The sequence below is a fragment of the Parus major genome, chromosome 3 (assembly GCF_001522545.3).
Source record: "Parus major isolate Abel chromosome 3, Parus_major1.1, whole genome shotgun sequence".
NCBI classification, from domain to species: Eukaryota; Metazoa; Chordata; class Aves; order Passeriformes; family Paridae; genus Parus; species Parus major.
This window is the reverse complement of record NC_031770.1, coordinates 35,907,487-35,928,499: the sequence shown is the minus strand read 5'-3', so window position 1 is coordinate 35,928,499 and position 21,013 is coordinate 35,907,487. Positions and strand designations below refer to the sequence as shown.

At 35.2% G+C, this 21,013-nt stretch overlaps 1 protein-coding gene across 1 annotated transcript in view; it reads right to left on the bottom strand.

Annotated features, from left to right (window-relative positions):
* The window catches only part of TTC27 (tetratricopeptide repeat domain 27), a 113,562-nt gene that overhangs the window by 87,806 nt on the left and 4,743 nt on the right, over nucleotides 1–21,013 (bottom strand). Inside the window, exons 3-7 of the mRNA XM_015622281.3 lie at nucleotides 17,077–17,206; nucleotides 9,293–9,433; nucleotides 6,522–6,624; nucleotides 4,099–4,263; nucleotides 287–423 (exon numbers count right to left, since the gene is read on the bottom strand). Of these exons, the coding sequence (XP_015477767.1) occupies nucleotides 287–423; nucleotides 4,099–4,263; nucleotides 6,522–6,624; nucleotides 9,293–9,433; nucleotides 17,077–17,206 (676 nt within the window). The remainder of the gene's footprint in view (nucleotides 1–286; nucleotides 424–4,098; nucleotides 4,264–6,521; nucleotides 6,625–9,292; nucleotides 9,434–17,076; nucleotides 17,207–21,013) is intronic.

Genomic DNA, 21,013 nt, shown 5'->3' with positions numbered 1-21,013 from the left:
CATCATTCTTAGTCACTAAAAATTAATGCATGAACTGTAGAAGATCGCATTTGCAAAAATGCTCTTAAGTTTGGTTGCCACATCTGTCTTGCAGACATTCATATGTTGTTTTACCTCATATCCTTTAATATTAGGCAAATTACTGCCCCACAGCTCTTCCACAAACTTTCAAAAACCCCACCTATGTTTCTCTAGGCACAACACACTTTTCCCTAGCAAACACCCAACAAAAGCCTCAAAACATTTTCATTCTAAGAAATTGAAACAATTCTTCTCAGATACATACAATTGTTAAGCTTTCCAGAGGTGTTGGAGCTGGACTTAGTTCACTGTGAGGAAGGAGGAATCCATCTGTTCTTTGGACATCCAAAATAAGCTGTGCAACGTATTTTTCCTGAAACCGTGTTCTCTTCCCCAAAGCACCTACAGAAAACATGTTTATATTAATGAACACTAAAAATCAGTTATCTAATCATATACTAGAGTTGCTACCAAAAAAAACCCAGACAAAACAAAGAAATACATTGAGAATTAACCTATGAAATTTACTGGTTTAACTCTGCTTGATCTCTTTGCAGTGTTCTCACTGCCAACAAACATACAAAGTTATACACATTGCAAACACACAAACACAGCTATATAGGTCTTTCAAAGCTGCTTTTAATTAAATTCCCCATAACCCAGCATTTTGAAAACTCACAGTCATCAAGTTTCATCACTTCCCTGCTTGTTTCCAAGCAATAAAGCAGAAACAATTGTTCAATTTGCCTGCTAGAACTTAGTGACTACTTGGAGACATTTATGCAAATGAAAATCCCATAATATCTTACAGGCCATCATTTTAAATAGTTCAAATCTTCATTTGAAGAGTTAGGTCTTTGAAGAAGGATTGCAGACATGATGTTACCAGAATATGGCATGTAAGACACTGTAAAATATTGGGAGTGAGTGAAACAGCAAACCAATGAAGGCTGTAAAATGAATTAACCAATATTAGGATTGCACAACATGAAATTCCTCTCAGTGTTGTTTCTTCATGTTCCTTATTGTACCCACTGACAATTTTTAAAGGGGTAATTGACATTTATACCAAATTGTAAGGAAAAACATGTCTGTTCTGCTTCTGTTAGCAACTTGCTTGCAAAATGCAGAGAAATAAAATAGTAATTTCAGGACAGTAACTTAAAATAACAGAATTTTAGCTCCTAACCAAAATGGAGCTAAAAATTACTCTATAAAATTTGGAGGTTTGCTTGTTCATTATTACTGTGACACAATGCTCAGACAGTGTGAAATGGGAGAATGAGAGCTAATCCACTGCTGCTTTTGCAGAACCAACTAAGATCAAATAATGTTCTTATTTTCGTGACTATTTTGAAAATTTTTCAGTATATAAAACCTTTGAGTAAAGGTGAGTAGGGAAGCCAGATATTAAACTGATTTCTCCTTTTCTGCCAATTACCCCTTTCAGTGGAAAAGCCCTGTATTAAAAATTTATGAAAAAATTAAAAAGGTTCTAAAAATATCACTTTGAAAATCACACAGCACACTGCAGAGAAGAGACACACAGAGAGAAATACTGGCTAATTATTCATACTAATTTTACTTTTTTTAATATTGCTCGAAAATCGCTATCACTATGCTGTAATTCACTTCCTGTTACGTCTTACTGCCTAAACAGCTGAAGCAAACACTTGCAAACTTATTCTGGATACCAATAAAATTGCTTACTACCACTCAGAAATTGTGATTTGTTTATGCTCTCGTATGCAAACACCTCACACCCCATTTTCTAAACCTAAGAATTCTTTTCTATTACAGGAACAAAACCCTACTTTTTTTTCACTTGAAAAATAAGTATCACATGTGTTAAAGCTGAGAAAAAATTGGGTTGGTTTATTCCATCATGTACAGCAGTGTTCAATACTAAAAGTTCCCAGAGATGTGTTACTGGGCATGAAAAAAATAAACAGATCTCAGAGTTCAGAATTATTAGTCCTCTAGATCTGATGGTCTTAAATTTACTTTGGATTACTACCCTTCATTTCACTAAATTTATATGCAAGAAGATCATAGTGTTCTCTTATACTGGAAATCATTTTGAAGAATTATTGATGGTTATGACTCATTGTGAGGGGCATAATGATGCTTTTCAATAAAAGATGAACACGACACATATTTGGATTAATGGGACTTTAAAAACGTACCAAGTACACTCGTACCAAAGTACAAACCAAGTATGATTTATTCACACAATACTGAAATAACTTTGGAAAATATTGGTCCTAAAATCTCTGGTTTAAGAACAATATATATTTCTATGTTGCAATACAATACTCAGCAAGTAAGGATTATAATCATTAATGCATATAAACTTCTCCAAATCCTTTCCTAAAAAGGAAATTCCTCCCAAAAGCCTTAAAAATGTCTTTGCTAGAGACTGGATTTTACATTAAACCAAAGTCTTTTTCGATGATGTAACATTCCTCCCATTTAGCCCAAACATGCATGTCAAACGAATTTGTCTAGAATGCCAAAAATTCCCACACGTTCAGTTCAGTTCATTTGCCTTCAGGTTAGACATAACTATGTTAATAGATTTATGGAGATAAACCACAGAACATTTAGGAGTTTCACAACATTTTTCTAATATACTGTATCATCACAATCTTTCTCTGGGACTATCATAACCTCTTGGTAAAGTAATAAAAAATATAAATAATTTCATTGCATCCACTCTTTTCTCCAAACAAGCTTTTTTTCTAAGTTAGATTTAAGGAAATTATTAATCCAAATTCTGAAGATCTCCTTCAAAGGAGAAAAAAAAAGTAATTCCAACATGAAGACTATCAGTGATTAACCCCCTATCTCTTTGATTTTACTTGTTCGCTGTTAATATAGCTGGAGTATCATTATAGGTACCGATGTTTTTAAAGAAACAAAAAAAAACAAAGAAAAATTTTGACTAATTTTAAAGAAAAGCACTTTATAATACCAAGTTGGCAATAAATGCCACATCTGGAACACACCACATGCACAGATTTTGTTGCTTACAGGGAAGAAAGTGTAGGATCAATTGAAATGTATATTTTCCTTCAGATATCAAGGATTATGTTGTTTCCATTATAGATCTTTCAAAGCAAGCTTTTAAAACATTTGAATAAATGAGCATGGAGTTTCTTTGTGTTTTTATTTGGGGTTTTGTGTGTTTTAGGTTTGGTTTTTTTTGCTGCTGATGGCTTGGGGTTTTTAAAATTAAATTATTAAACTGCTCCATGGTATAAACAGGATTATCTGCAGCTCCAACCTAGATATGAAGGAACATGAGTCTTGTGACATAGAGCAATATCATAAGCAAGGAAGCTGCAAGTTTCAATTCCTTAGCACTCTTCACTAGTAAGTCTACAAGAAATAACTACATAAAGATTTTTTTACATTTCTACTCAGGTACAGTCATAAGTTCTCACACAGAAAAGGTGTGATTTTATGCCATTTTGATTGCCTAGCAGGACCAGCTAGACCACAGACCCATATTTATACATGTAAGTGCAGCAATCTGATCCTCCTGATGCCAAAGAATAGATTCTGAAAGGATAACTATGAAGTCTCCATAGTGATTGAATCCTTGTGACTTCTGTTCATCAGAAATTTGACTTTCCTACTTATTTCCTGTGATGATACCAGGCCTGGGATTGACTTCTAAAAGGTATTTACATGGAGTAGATCTAGGCTACTGGAACAAAAAGTGAAAAGACTGCATCAAATCATCATGCAGACACCTTTATAAGTGTCTCCAAACAAATCAAAACAAAAAAATATTCATCATGAATGAGTAGCTGCAACCAGACCTAGAATTTGACATGAAACACTAAATACCCCAACTCCTCAAATACCCATTCAGGAATGATTTTTTAACTAGATGCCATATTTCTCTTCCAATACTAATTCTTGGAAGACAAGTAACACCTACCTGTTAAACATCAGACTTTTTTGAAGTACACTTCTTTATTATTTGGATATGTCACAAAAAACCTCATCAAGACATAGGTTAGTTTGGTCCAACCAATCATCCTCACAGACTTTACAAGCAAAACTTACCTGTAAGGTTAATCTGCAGTTTTGTTATGTCTTTAGCCATACTGAAACAGTGTTTAGCTTTTTTATATTCATAGTAAAACAAATATGTATAGGCAGACTCAAGATGGAACTGAACTGCTAAGTGCCAGCTCTCACCACCATTAAACAAAGCTTCTGCTTCTGTCACTGCAAATTGAGAAAAAGAAAAGAGGTGAGAATGCAGTTCAGAAGAATGGTATTTTAAAAATAGATTTAATATACCATGAGAGAAAGTCTTCACACACTTAAAAATTCACTGACAGTGCATAAAAGATATGTGATTTAAAGCATTTTACAAGTTTTATATCTAAGGATTACTACCAGAAAAAAGCAAAGTTCAATCTTTGCTTACATTTAACAGCAAAGCTGAACTGGGAAGTATCACTGCAGAAGATAAACAACTTTAATTGTATTGGACATTCTAAAAAACATAAGAACAAAATATTGAGCTAATACCCATCCCTTAAGCAGAAAGCCTCAAAGTTTCAACAGCAGACTGAGCATTGAATGGTGGCTTAGGATTTATAAACAGAATTTATAATTTCAGTTTTGTAGTTTTTCATTTGTGTGTTGAGTTTTTGTTTGTTGTTTTGTTTTTTAAATAATTATTGACTTGCTGGATGATAAAGATCATGTTCTTAAGTTGAACTGGAGAAAATAACTTTTGAACAGATCTGAAGTCTTTAGGAAAGAAGACTTGACATTTTTTTCATCCAGCATAAAAGCATTTACATTTCTTATATACTTAAGTTTTATCAAAGAAGTTGCAATAGAATATTCCTGCAAATACAGATCATTAAGTTGAAAATTATTCATGAAAATTATTCTTAAAGGGAAGTGGGGTTTTTTGCTTCATGTTTAATTTTTGTATTTTGCAAAAATATTTAGATAATAAGCTTTTTTTTTTTTTTCAAAAAAAGCTCACAGCATCACAGTACTTAAAAAGGACTGATTACCCAATTATATGACACAATGTGTCTATATTATAGACACTGAAGCTGTGGTTCTTAATGGATGCTTAATTTTTCTAACAAGCTTTATTAATGGTGTTAAGCCTTACTATGAAAAAATAGTTTTATCAAGGATTTTAACAATATTTTCTCTGAATTTTTTTTTTTTTTGTTAATTTAGAGACTGGCAGCTAACTGTAGCACAAACAGATTTTACTGTTTAAACCTCCTAGGCCCTTTTCTTTTGTTAGTATTTGTTAATCCTCAAAACCTTTCATTTAATATAGAAAGCTGCTACATCCAGATATAGTTTTTACACAGCTTTTTAAACTCATTTAAACGAAAATTTGCATAGATAAATCCTGCCTAGTAACAACTTTTTCAAAAATACTACTCCAAGCTTACAAAATACTGGACATGCAGGTACAAGTGGAAACCACACAAAACCACTACTTTTGAACTGAGTGACACAATAGAATTTCAAATGAAAAAAATCAGGTTATAGTGCTTAATCGTGCACTACAACTAGATTTTCTGCAGCTAGCAAGTTTCAATGAGCTGAATACAAGAGTACTCGTGCTGAAGCCGTATGATGAACTCAAATGACACACTGAGAAGCAGTGTCACCACTACTTAAACACCTTTTCCTCACAGTGCTAAGTAAGTTTAGGCACTTTGAAACTTCAGTGACCTTTGGGGAAAGCTTGACTTCATTACTAGGGGCCCAGAAGCACTGATGTCCCAAACTTAAGACATCCTTCTGGCACCCTATATCATGTCTGGCACATGGCCAAAGGGATTGGAAACTGCACTGAGTCAGATTTGTTTTACATAATGGCTGCTTCAGAACAGCAGAGAATCCTTGCAGCTGTCTTCTATTCAGCTGATGATATTCACCTAACACTCAAGAAAAATATATATAATTTTTCCTAAATTTGAAGGTCTTTTTCTCTAGTAACTAACACAAAGTTTTCTTGAGAACTTGATACAGACAAGCGAGTGGGTTATTCAAGCCCTATCAAAGACAATTTAAAAGGTTTAAAAGTATTTGTTTCATGGAATATGAAGGTACATGTTTTAAATACAAGATGGCTTCTATGTGAAAATAAAGAAACTATTAAGAGGCACCAGGCAGCAAAAATTGCCAGAAAGAAATTCACTACAGATTCAGGTGTACTTCACATCCTTTATCTCTGAGAACCATATCCAAGATTCTCAAAACAAGTCACTGTCAAAAAAAAACTTTGTCTACAATCACATTTTCATCTTAGAGGCTGAAAAAGAGCATATGCCTTACAAGTCCATGCCAAATTCAGTGAAATTCTCTTCCCTCTACTGATTGATTGCAGTCATGTGTCTGATAAGCTTTGTAACAGTTATGACTACAAATTCTCCTCCCTGTGCTATCTTAAAAGAGATGCTGCAAGCCAATAAAACAAGTAATTAGAAATACACCTTGTTTTATACAGGTCTGGGCAAGAGTAAATAGCTCAGGTGATCTCTCCTCCAACAACTGCTGGTGAATATTTACACATCTTAGAGTCCACCAAGGTAACATCTGAAAGAAAATATGGACATCTCAAGTTCATAACAAGTATCAAGCATTAAGGAAAAAAAGGGAAAAATGTAAAGTGGTTTTAAAGTATTTTGTAGTCTATTCAATTTTAGTTTCTAAAAAATACAAACCTGTCCAAAATACCTGTTTTATTAAAAAAAGCAACCATAACCTAGTGTAAAGATGGGCATATACAGGCAGTTCTACAGTACTCCAAGGGTTTGATGGATTTTCACTCTATTAATTTTTCTAACTTCTCTTTGAACCCTGCAAATCTTTAGTACCACCATGTGGTAAGAAATGCTGTGAACAGCAGAAAAAAAGGAAAACTTGCATGCACTTATTTTGGAGCAGCCACTTGCTACTTTGATTTCACAGCTCCTAACACTTGTAACAGAAAAGGACCAAAATAAAACCAAAACCCCAAATCCAGCTGTTTCCTACTTATCTTCTTTTGTGTCACATGATCTCGTTCTTCAGCAATCTTCCAGCCTGAAGAGTACTAAACTATTTAGCTACTGTTTGTATGGACGCCATTCAGTATTTCTGATAATCCACTGCTGACCTTCTATGCATTTTTTCCTGTTCTGTTTTTTTATTTCTTCAGGTGGCAGCATAAAGGAGCCTGAGAGAGGCAGAATAGGAGCAGAATTGCTCTTGGGAACACATTACAATCACAATCAAAAGTCCTAATGTCTGTATGCTGAACATCAGAAGGGCAAAGATGTTACTGCAGTAAACAATCACCCTATAGCAGGCAGAGCTGAAACACAGCTCAGGAATATACCTGATTTTAGAAAGCTGTGTACACAAAGCATAAATTCCCCACAGTCTCTTAACCTCCTCTCTAGCTGCAACAGGAGAAAATGCATGGAAAAGTTAATTTTAATACTCTAGTCCCAAAATTATACTTAAAATTATAATCTGTGGATGTAGAGCATACCTCTACAGAGACTCTAATGATTGCTATTTATTCTGGTACTGCTAACACACCAATCATTTTCTATGAAAGATGTCTGATTGCTTTAGAAGCACCCATCTTCTGAACTTTACATGCAGGTATGCTTAAAACTGACCTAAGGGCTGTGCAGTATTCAAGCACAAACATCTAAACTAATTACATGGAGCTGATTCTAATGTCCTTAGAAAGGAACCATCAAAAAGAATAATAGCATCCATTTCCAGGAGCAATGAGAGATGACTTTTGATATCAAGCTGGACAGAGTAAAGCATAAAAAGAGTCTTTATGAAAGAGGTCAGATCCCAGCATTTCATCATTTATTTAGAAACCTAAAGGCAATTTAAAGAACAAGTTTCAAATTACTTGAGTTTAGCTTTATACAATAAAGTATTAATTTTCCCACACAACTGGGTATCCAGTTTAATGATTCAATTTCCTGAGGCCTTATGCTTAACACTTAGAAATGCTAGAATCAGTGAGAATATATTTTTCAAGTTTCAGATAAGCCAGCTGAGCTGTGTACAATATTCTATCCTCAATGTTTTTTGGGAGCCAAGTTGAAAACTTGCAGATGGTTTTTAAGCATTTACTCTTACATGTAAAATAGCATACAAGGCTTTATTAATGCTTTAGAAAATACATCTTGAAGTTTTTACCTTGTTTTAAATTTGCGTGCACTACTATTAAAGCAGCAAAAGTATTAAGAGGCCACCTTTGAATCAAACTGCAAAGAAAAAGAATAGTAAGCTTTAATTGCTACACCAACCAGCTGATGAAAGTAGTTCCTATCAGCTGTTGCCTTTGAACTACTATTCAAACTTGATGTAGACACAAATAATTGAACCTCAATCCTGCAGAATAAAGCCCCCCATTATGTCATTCTTAGGGGAGGCAGCAGGGGAATTCTCTATACCAGGTACATTTTCTGTTTCCCTGACTGACCCAGTTGCTGAAATTCAACAGCACTCATCTGTGAATAAGAGGGAAAACGATGGAAGAACTTGGCTTCCAGAAATGCAGTACAGCCAACATCTCCCACACAGTTTAATTCATCACTCATACAAAGACCCAGCTGGGAATGGATGTTGTCAGCCAAGCATAAAGAGAGGCCATGTGGCATTTTGATCTCTAGCCAAATTCTATTCAACTGGAATTCAATAAAGAGAAGCTGCTGCTGTTAAAAGTCCCCCACTTCTAGAGAGCCCTGTTACCAACCAGGCTGCTGCTGAACTACAACGGAGGTACAGACCCTCTAAGAGGTACTTCATCATGTCTGCTTGTTTTTAACACACATACACAACAGAGATTTAGACTCAGAATTCATACAGTAATGGTTAACAGTATCCAAAAGCTTGTTTAAAAGAGTGTAGGCTATGTAAGCTGCATTATAGGGCATTCCGAGACACCCCTGAAAATAATACCACAAAGTATGTGTCTTGATGAAGTTGGTTGTATTAAATTTTCTCATTTTCCCAGCTAATGAAGACACCTTCCTTTGGGGAAGACAGTGAGTAAACAGCTTATCTTTAAGAAGATGATACTTGTGATTAATTGCAATCACTTTGTCCCAAACTTTCTTAGAGGGAAGAACCTCAGAGCTATATGGAAAGAAATGGAGGTCAAAATTATTCAATGATGTATGAAGAAAAGAATGAGAGAACCAATTAAGGAGTAGCTGGTAGTCATACTCATTAGTCACATACTTCTTACCTGGAGAGATGTGAGTTTGTGTCGTGAATTCACAAGGATTACCCTGGCTATAAGCAGCAAAATAGGATGAGAAGTCAAGGTATAGACTGATTCACCATCTAGAACCAGCATCTTCAGAATGGTTGCATGCAGCATTTTTGGCTAAAGGAAGGGGGGAAAAAAAGACATATTTCACGAAACTTAAGTTTAATAAAAAATAATGTTATTTGGAAGAGAAAAAATAGCTATTAATGTATTTAAGGAGTCTGCTCAAAACATAAAAAAACCCAAAAAGCAAAACCAAAACAAAACACTCCATCTCTTGGGCATTTCAACCTTTTACCAAATCATGGTAAATTCAGCACTGTTTCTTGCTGTCCTGATACACCACATCAATATGATGTGCAGGACATTGATTTCCTCCCACTTGAAATGCACGTGTCATCCAGTCAAGTAACCCCAAACACCTTCCAGTAATATAATCACTCCCAGGATCTAAGGAGAAAAGCTGCTGGTAAGTCCATGCCATTCAATTTGCAATCACAGAAACAAAACACTTTTATAATTAAATTAATCCTACAGCACTGAAATACACTAGATACTCCTGCAGTGCTGTCAGTATGTGTTATCATTTTCTTTCCCCAGAGGGAGCTTCCTGTTGGAGTGGCATCAGAGCAGCAATATCAGAGCTATTATTCCCTTTGTCTGATAAATAAAAACCTCTCCTTGCTTTGGATGCATTCCTGTATGATGTTCTCCACAGTAACTCTTTCACTTAATGGCCTTGAGGTAGCTCTCCAGGGACTCTCTCAGTGGTGATTGTCATCTGACAGTCACCTATTCTCCCCTCCCTTTTAATGAAATTAAAGCACTTTATCTTCAGGCTCAGGGAGATGTCCATTTATCAGTCTATTCCTGGTTCTCATATGACAGATATCTTTAATGAACAAAAAAATAGGGTTTTAGTTTTCAGCTGGTATAAAAGGGAATGGAAGGGAAAAAGCAGAACAGAAGGTTAAATGACAGCTTGCATTGAAGTCAGTTGCCTGAGAAAGATTCTTAATCAGTCTATGTGACCAAGATATAAGTAACTTGAATCACATTTCAGCTTTTTCAACTAAACAAATAACATAATTCCTGAGTTATTTGAAACTCTTTTCAATACCTGTATTAACAGGTTACATTGAAGACAAAAATTGTTAAGCTACATCAATCTCCAACATCACTTTTTAATAACAAAGTAATCTTTAAGTTTATTCTGATTTACTATGGGTTTTTTTAGTTTGCATTAGAATTGAAAATACTTCTATTTTGTAGACAATGATTTGGGACAAAGGGGAATTCCTGCATGACATCACCACAGTCATTTCAATCCCACTGTGGAAAATTATGATCTCAACAGTCAGACAAACCACTTGAGAATAAAGGAAAGAAACTGCCAGCTGGAAATATACCAGATCTGTTCCACCTCTGGCCATTCAGAAAGGAAGAACCTTATCAACATCAGTAATTTTCAGGGGGGAAAGTCATCAATCAGTACTTCTGAAGATAAATTTTTCAAATACACACACACAATGGGATACTCAATACAATTTTCAGTTTAATGTAAACTTTTTTCCTATCTGCATGTTGTTGATTCTTTCTATAATCAAAGTAGACCACACACAAAATTTTCAACAGGAAAGCAAAGGAGATTTGTTATAAAGCTTTTTTCAAAACCAACCTTGCAATGCTAGTTACTATACTTGTTTAAGGACTGTAGTAACAATTTCATCTCAAATTCATATTTCAGGTCCTTTCACTTCAAAACCCAGTCCTGCTAGTGTAACATTAACATAGAATGAGGGGGGAAGAAGGGAAAGTTGATTACATATTACAGCCTTGAAAATAAGACAAGAAGTCCCAGAGTGAAAGAACTGCTATCTTCTATTTTAATAAACATGTCCTTTTTCATGAAACAAAATCCCATCCAGAAAAGCAGACATCCTTTACCTTTAGCTGAGAAAGTCTAAAGCAACATTCTTTTTTCCAGCCTATGCTCTAAGACTGCATTATCCATGCAGAATTTACTGCCCTGAGGTAGTCTTTAAGGTGAAAGAACAGCTACAAATAAGAGGTAGACATTTACGGTGTAGCAGCTTCAAAGACTGCAAAGTCAAGAATTGAAGTCTACCAAAATCTCTAGAACATTGGCTAAGAGCAAAAATAAATTTTGAGCTTGTATTCTTGTGTTTAAACACCTAAGTACATAGTGTGTTGAACCCACCTTGTAGCTCAAAAACTTTATGTACTTCAAAACGGCCGCAACCCAAGACTTGCTAATATAACACTCCTGACCTAATCCTGGATTAGATTTTTTGAGTCTTTCTATTCTTCATCAAACTTGACATCACAAAATGTAATTATTTTACTCAGGAGTAATGTTCTTTAAGCACAGAAACATATACTAGATAATTCCTTCATGAACATAGGCAGAGAAATCACTGAAGTAGTCATCCAGCTTCTGCTAGATCTGCAAGTGGCTCTGTTTGACACAAATTAACACACAAAACACACAAATTTAGCTCAATTCACTCTAGATCCATATATTTTAATCTCTGAAGCACAGCTGTTTCTATATTCAACTTCCAAACAGTAACTTAATGGCTACTTTTGAGTTACTACTACTAAAGCCCTAAATCAACTGCAAGCTGGACACTACTCCTATTTAAATTTTCACAGTATTTCAAAAGTATTTCCCAGCATAACTGGTGCCACCTGAGTAATGATAAAAATCAGAAGAAAGCTCCTGCCATTCACATTCAATAGCTCTAAAAATAGAGCGTAAAAGATTTTTAGTTAAGGGAATTAGTTCTTTTATCTTGCTAATGATAGTGACTAGAAGCAAAGTGAGCATTCAGCATGCTTTTACTTTTATACTGAGAACCACTCCGGCCTTTGCAACATTTCATCGACTCTTTCTATCTTGGGGATCTTTCCCCTATATATAAAAAGGTAAGTGCAGACATAAAGAAGTAGATAAATCCAGGCTAAAAGTTCGGGAAGACTTGATTAAATGGAAGCAAAGGTGGAGTGTAGACAAACAAATTATCAGATCAGGAAGCTGGTGCATGTGGCTACTAAGCCATATACACTGGGCATCTCATACTGTTAAAAATTCAAAGACTACTGCACAACAATTCATCATTTAGCAAAGCTAAGGTGATCTACCTTCCAGATTAACAGAGGATGTACTGAGGTTACCTGCCAAAGGTTTGGTCCTTGAAAACAGAATTCACTCTTCAGCCTTCAAGGCAATGGAAATACTGCTTTCATTTATAACTGCTTTTCTTTTCAACTTGCTGCAAAGATTACACAGGAGACAGTCTCCAGTTTTACAAACCAAATCAGTAACAGGTAACTTATAATCAGTAACAGGTAACATAGCTGAACCTATGAGGTCCAGACTGAAGATAATTGTGGTGAACTAGCACAAGCAAGTCTTGCCTAAGAGTGTTAACATGTCGAAGAAGTACTTTGGTTATTATAGCTCTTGTTCATAAACACTGTGAGAGTGATTTTGTTCTGCTATTAAGGGGGTGTTTTTCAAGTGACTGCATTAAGATCCCCCCTTCTGTTCTAAATTCATAGCAAGGAAATGCAGGGCAAGACTTTAGCAGATTATCTTTGCTTACGAGACTGCTTTGAATTTAGCCTTTATCATCCATCCTTACATTCCCCACAAGAGGGAGAAATCTGCATAATTTTCAAAGCCTACATCTTGCTGGTCAAGCACAGACTTTTTTCTTCCTAGCTAGTTCATGCTAATGGAAGCCAAGCATCTGGGCCTGAAAAAGGGAATTCACAACAGACTGAATTACAAGACCAAGGAATCATACTGGATTTGAGACAGTAGTGCTACATAGCACATTGGTGTTTTTCATATTAATTATGAACATGGCTACAGATGTCAACAGAGGCATGGCAATATTTCTGTCTTTTCCAGCAAAAGGATCAAGTAATGCATAAAAGAAGGAGTAATAAAGCATATAAAAATAAAGAATAAAAATAAAATAAAAATATTTATTATTAAGGAAATAAAATGTCCTTAAAAATAAAGGAAAAATTATTCAAATGTATTCCAAAACTTATTCTTTGGGGTCAGCCTGGAAGCTACAAAAAGAAGAGCAGGAACTATTGATAAGACACATTTGGAGGACTCCTACCAGTTATTTACATGCATTATCAATCAACAGATTGAGATCTTCCAGATAGAGCTTCTCACTGTTACCAGATTCTACCTGTGAATATGAAATCAGACAACAAATAAAGCAGCTTGCCCTCACAACATTCTTAATCATCAGTGGTCTTCATTAGTACTACTACACATTCTTTTCCAGGTCATCCACTGGAAATACTGAGCTCAGGTCTCTGAGGTAATACATAGAAGCTCTGAAGCTTAAGGCAGAATAAATACGCTCCAACTTCAACAGTTTTGTACCTTTTATTCCCTTACATGCAAAGACAATTATTTTAGGACACAAGGAGCCCGCTACTATAAGCCACTTATTTTAAGCACTGAGCTCATTAATAATGTTTTAGTCTAACTCCAACAAGTTCAAAACAAGAACTGCTAGTCCATTTTAACCAGAATTCAGCACTTTTTAATCTTCCTTTATCACAATCACCCATTAAAAAAAAAAAAATCAGCATAGGATCAGTCAGAATATTAACTGCTGTGGTAAAGTCTCACAGTTATTTTAGAAAACTGAAATACATCTAATAAATAAAATGCTACTTTCGTGTGGACTCTGAAAATCACAACCCAGTTCTGCAGGACATAAAACCAAACGTTAATAGAGTATATGAATGCAACCATAGTTTAGAGAGAAGGCTAGATTTCATTTGAGGAAAGGGAAATAATATACACATATTCATGAATATTGTTCATTGAAGACATCCAAGAGGCCCCTACTAGCAACACATCTTAAAGAGGCTATTTTATTTATTCTTCACTAAAATTAATTACAGTCTCATGTAGTCTTACTGCACTCATAAGAAAAGAAGTTAACTGGGAGCAGAAATGAAGCAATGTCACTGATCCAGAGGCGAAACTTTCCAAGGATAGAAATGGCAGCAGTCATATACCCTTGAAACAAAGACTAATCCAATAAAGTGTTCTGAAAATAAGAGTAACAGTTTATAAAATATTCCTGAAGTAAATGAGATATTACAAAGCTGAAATCTAGTGACATTACTTGGAGCAGGCTAAAAAAACAAAGACATAATTTTTTAACCTTGATGTGGGAAAAAATCATTTTAGTTTGAAAATCTGGAAAATGGATGATTGGTTTAAAAACAGATTGTATCAGTCTTGATGACAGAATATGGAAGGTTACAACAGATGGAGAAAGAGTTCCATTTTTAACCCACGTTTTCTGAATACCTGAGTATGCATGAAAGGAAACACAAAAATGTCACCACTGAGATGTTCATTTTTACAGAGTGTTTATATACTAAGAATCCTTGGAATGAAAAGTACATCAAGTACATAATTCAAAGCCTTCTGAATTAAGACTTTTAATAAAGAAGAAAACTGGATATTATATTTTAGCACATAAGTGTGTAGTGCTCTTAGAAAACAAAAAAAACATTAACACGTCAGAAGACAATACAGACAGCAGTAATAGAAATAAAGGTAAACTTCTGCCTGAATGCATAAATAGCTAAACCTTGAAGCCATACGGAAGTCTGATGGAGCACTCTTTAGAAATAAAGTATGCTCAAGTCTGTTCTCCTTTATAATCTCTTGCCAGTTTAGTTTCTGCAATATCACCCCTGCATAAGCAAACATATTTCAAAGCATCACATTCCCAGCCACTGCAGAAATATAACAGAGACTAAACAGTAGATCACATATTTCCTTACTCAACAGGTAATTAGTATCTCATTCTTCCAGACATTAAATGAAATTGCCTGGAAAAAAGAAGGATTTGGGGTGACGTAATTGTGGCCTTCCAGTACCTGAAGGGGACCTACAAGAAAGACAGAGCAAGACTATTTACCAGGGCATGTAGTGAGAGGACAAGGGGGAGTGGTTTAAAACTGACAAGGGAGTAGGTTTAGGCAAAGAAATTCTTTGCTGTGAGGGTGGTGTGGCCCTGGAACAGAAGCTGTGGATGCCCCTTCTCTGGAAGTGTTCAAGGCAGGTTGGATGGAGCTCTGAGCTACCTGGTCTAGTGAAGGGTGTCTCTGCCCATGGCTGGGGGCTTAGAACTGTGTGATCTTTAAAGTCCTGTCCAAGCCAGAACATTTTATGATTCTATGAAACAAGCTGTAGAAATTATGAATGCTGTATTTTCCAGGTTTCTGAACTCTATCAGTGACAGCAGTCCTATGAGCATCATCTTGGGCTGCAGACTGCATTAAGACTGCAACCTGTGCATACACACTAGCACAGAATATAGAGTTCTCCAGTAAACAGAAACCAAAATTTGTAAGAATATTTCAATACTTTCATATTAAATATTATAAACAAATTATAAAGAGAACCAATGAAATTAGGTTTTATTATTTTTACTATATATAAAGGCAAAATTAACTACTTTTCCCTTCAGAGGTAGCACACTTCAAAATTTCTGCTAACTCATTTCATACCCTAAAAGGTTTATTTAGTACACTTGGTTTCCACTGTTTCTTATTTAGTGATCAGAAGATGAGATTTGAATTTCAAAAATCTTGCAAAAAATAAGCCTATCTATACATACTGTGCCAGCTCTAAAAGATACACCGAATTTATAAACATCTATTTAAAAACCAGGAGCAATACTGTATCCAGGTTAGTTATTTAGAAATACAACCTTGCAAATGAACCTAAGGCAGGACTTTATGAATTACGGAAAACATGCCACAGTAAGGCAGCAGAGCCAACAGTTTTACATGAAACTTTTCATACACTCCAACTTTCCCCCATTTCACAGTTTACAGCACTGACATTGCTCATGGCCCTATTCTTTGTGAAACTCTAAATTCAAACTCAAGTATAGATTTAGCAGTAGCAGAGACTACTGATATGTTCTTCACTGACACACTGCAGTAGTCAGTATTTTACCACAGCTTTAACCCCAAGAGAAAAAACAAGAAGCTGTGCTAAACCCCATGTGAGGAGAGTCTGGACTGCGGTACTGCCATGAGGAACAATACACACAGCTCACTAAAAGAAGTTAGGGTGTTGATTAGTAATCTACATAAAACAATAACAAAATAAATAAAACTGACAGTCCTCAGTTTCATCTCCTATATTCCCTTCTCCTTGCAAAAGCTCTATTTAAATAAGCATTTTTGTACTAATATTACCTCAATTCACCTGGCATTCAGGAGCCTAACAGGATACTGAGCATCCAAATCTACTGTTAGCATATGCCAAACACTCTGCTATTTGCAAGATACGCAACTTCTACCTTTCCTTAAGGACGGGAAATTTCTAAGTCATTTAGAAACATCTTTCTTCGATCCAGCTAAGAATGTATCCCAAAATAAACACATAAAAAGTTTATTGATTGCAAATGCCCTTTGAGTAAATGCTCACCTATATTAAAGATATCTTCTCCATCCAAACCTAACATTTCCAGCAGGAAATACCTCAAGTAGAGAAAGGGTAACTACTTGTAGGACACTGCTGATATAACTGAAGATGCTGCAATAGCAGCCAGTAAGATTGATGATGACAGCAATTCATTCTAGCACCCTGCCTTGCAGATGTGCCTTCTCTGACACACATAAGTGTTATGGTCATTGGTGAAAAGCATATTAAAATCCAAACCTACCTCACAGAATTTCTCTAACAATGCAGGTGGCAAAAAATCCTGAAGCTTTAACTGAACAGGAGGCCCAGTCCAATTGGTTTGAACAAAGAGCTGCAGACTCCCCACACCAAGAAGAAACATCAGCCTCTGCCTGTAATACAGATAAGAACAGCAATTAGCAACATATTACATTTTCACTTAAGGCTACAATAGCTGATTAAATCTTGTGCAAGCTCAAAACCCTAAGCTTTTTAAAAAAAAATCAAAATCAAAATAAATAAATAAATAATCACTCTCAAAACGTCTTTGTTTATAAAAGTTGTAATTCATGTCAAACATTTTGGATGCAGAGTTCATCCATTTCATAATTTAAGGCAGTACAAAACTGTCAGTGATCAGATTAGCAAAGGACACAGATAATCTAATATTTGCCCATTGCATGGCTGTTATGTTTCTCATGATACATCTAACTCTCAGCATTTTCAAAGAAAAAATACTGCATTATTCTATGTTCCAGAAGAGCAAGTTTATTTTTGTTTTGACGTAACTGTTTAGTTTCACTCCCTCTGATAAAAAAATTAAATTAAATCAAAAATTCAGGATTCTACCTTGGTTCAGATACTTTGGCAATAAATAATTCCTAATTAATCATGGCTTTTATTTTAAATAATATTAATTTATTGAAAAATGAAATTAAGAGACTTTGTTTCATTTCCTAAACTAGGTATGGCAAAATTATCTACTAGACTAAGCTCATTTTACATTACTATGATTTCTTTAGCAAATAATCTATGTGGTCTGCAGAAGGCAGGGCACAATCTCTCAGAATTTATTGGTAAATTTAACAGGTGTAGACTCGTAAAATTTATATATAAAATTCTGGTGTGTTTTATGATACCTTAATGACTTAGAACCTTATTGACAAGGGCCCTAACATAGAGAAGGGGCCTCCTAGCTACAAAAAGTTAGCATTTTAACTGTGCAGGTCTGATACAAATACTGCTATGTCAAGGAGCATAACTGAAACAGAAAAACCTAGTCCTTTCTTTTTGTAAAAACAGAAACTTAGAGATGTAAGAGCCCTCCAACGGGAACAAAAAGTTAAGTGTTATACAACCCCTTAAAAACCAAAGTAAAATAGAAAAGCTGCACACAAACAAGCAGTTGGTGGGCAAGAATGTAACAAAAAGATGCAGAACAATAAGAAAACAGGGGTGGGGAACATTTAATTGAAAATATAAAAACCACAAAAAACCAAAACCATCTTGCAGGGGAGTTAAAGGACAAGGACTGCCATAAAGAGCTCTTGTTGAACAAGACAAGGTATCACTGGCTGTCATTATTCAGCCAGTAACTATCTGCTAAGAAATATAAATACAGATCCAAGGTCACAAATAAACTTCCAAATAACTCAGGAATGCAAAACACTAATAATTATTGTATACTAAATTATTTCCACTACACACAAAATATCTTGATTGGTATAAATTTCCTAATTTTTCTCCCAAGACAAATTATTCTTCAAAGCTTCTGTAAGGTAACATTCAGAACAATCAACCATCCCCACACTGTGATTTGATATTCTAGTCTTTTAAAGATAATTTTCATTATTTTATAATTTACACTGTTTCTACTAGTAACAATTTATTTATTTATTTTAACAGTATCTATCTGGAAAACAAACTTGCTTCAAGAGACACAGTTTTATCCATGCAAAACATCTCTGGACCAACTGATAACCAAATCCATTACTTTGTCTGGGATACTGTTTTTCCACTGTTTAATTTGTCAGCACCAAATTATTTTCTTTTCCCCATTTTCAGATTCGTGACCAACTCCCTGTCTCCTTATCACTCACTCTGTATCAGAAAACCAATTTCAAGCTGTAATCCCTGCAAATGCTGACCTCCCTTGCCTATCCTGTTTTCTTTTCAAGCAAATGCATTCTGTCTCCCTGACTGCCCTTCACATTTGCAGTGCAGACCTGCAGATGCTCACCTCCCAAAGGCTGCCAGAAAAGCAACAGAGAGACTGCTGCAGGTTCCCCCCTTGCTATGGTGATCTACGTAATTTATTTTGCACTTATCATTAAATATATGTCTGTATCCACTCTTTTCCCACTGTTTTTCCTTTCTCTGTGTGAATGGGAGTTTTGCTGCCTTTTTTTTAAAACTGTTTGCAGCAAGTCCAATTGTTCTTCATGATGTAGCATCACATGCTTAATATTTAGATTGCTCTATCAAATGTTCCTCAAAAATAAAGAACAACAGTGCATTTGTATTTTAAAAAATGGATGCCCATATAATGCTAGAATTTACAAACAAAATAAAAGAAAAAAATATTCAATAGCTGGGTTCTGCTTAAAAAGTTGCAAGTTTCTACTTTTTAGTGATGCCAAAAATTACAGAAGAGTAGCCAAAACTATTCAGTGACTAACTTTGCTATTTTTTTCAATTCATGGACATCAAAGTAAACTGCTGAAGCAGCACGAATCTCTTTATTTTCAGTTTTCATTACGTACAGCACACCAGTTAACCATCATATGTTCCATGAGAAATACCAGAAATATCATTCAGTTTTCAGTTTGGGAAATCATAATAAGCTTTATTGTATGGATTTCTGTTGCCAAGTTAGGTATTCAGTTATATATTGAATACGGTAGAAGTAGTAAATACATGCTCAACAAGGAACAGTGTTAGAAGTAATTTCCTTGTTCCTTTAGATTTTGGAACCTGAACACTATTTCCTTAGTCTTTTGAATCAAACTGTATGTCAGGCAAGGAATGCACCTCTTTCCTACGGAACTCAAGAGAAAAACAGAAAAGGCATTCCCCCTCTGCATGGTTAACATATATCCTATTGCTTCACCTTCAAATTTTGCTGATTAAAATACATCCATGAAGCTACATTTTCTGTAGAAAATAGCTTTTAAGCATTGAAGTGAGTAGCAGGAAAAAAGTAAAACAAAAAAATATCCTATTCAACACATTTATTATAAGGAATGCTTAATTTTTAGGACATAAAGGCTTAAAGTGCCATGGTGAAAATGTGCCTGGGGCAGGGAAAAGAAGGCAATCAGTTAAAAGGAAAGTTGAACCAATTTTTAAATTGCTGCTAAATCATTTTCCTTACAGAACTATGGTTTTGAAAGTGGAAAAAGTTACAGAGAACTTGTCCAAAGAAATTACCGTCTAGATCCAAATTTTGAGCTGTTTTGCCCTCAAGCTGCTCAGTTTTAGATTCAGAAAAAGAACTCCTTAAGAGTTCTTTTAACACACCATTACAAAACCATACTTTGCACTGTTTATATTGTGCAAAAAGAATAAGATTCACATTATCCAACGTTGTTTCCGACTGAATTCAACTCCTACTGTGTTTTTAAATCTCCAGAATTACAACTTTCAGTTCTAAAAAAAAAAAATATTTTAACTTATCCCATCTACAAAAAGTCACAAGAAAACCAGTGTCTTACTGAATTTTCTGATCTAGAACTTAAGAGGTTTGCTGCACTTCCTTTGAGTCACTCACTGGAAAAAGGAAATTCCATTTCAGGCATTAAAAAACCCCCAGAAACACACTCCTCCCCCCCCCGCCCCCTTCAGTTTCATCATAAGCAATGCAAAGTCTGGATGCAAATGTTACATAGGTTCCTTCCATAAGGCCTTCACAGGACATAGGGTCTGTAGGTAGGAAAAACAATTATGTGACACTTTTCAACCCAGAAAGTCATCAGAGACCAAGACAGTACAGGTCAATGTGCTGTGCAGAGCCTACCTAAAATAGGAAATTATCTGTCAAATTATCTCTCTTTCAGACAAGCAACTTCAGTGGAAGTTTTTGTATAAGAGAAAGCCACAATGTACTTCCTTCAGCCCCCGAAACTTCTTAAATTATTACTAATGGAGCTTGAAAAATTCACTTGGACGCTACAAACCAAACTGTTTCTGGCAGACACTGA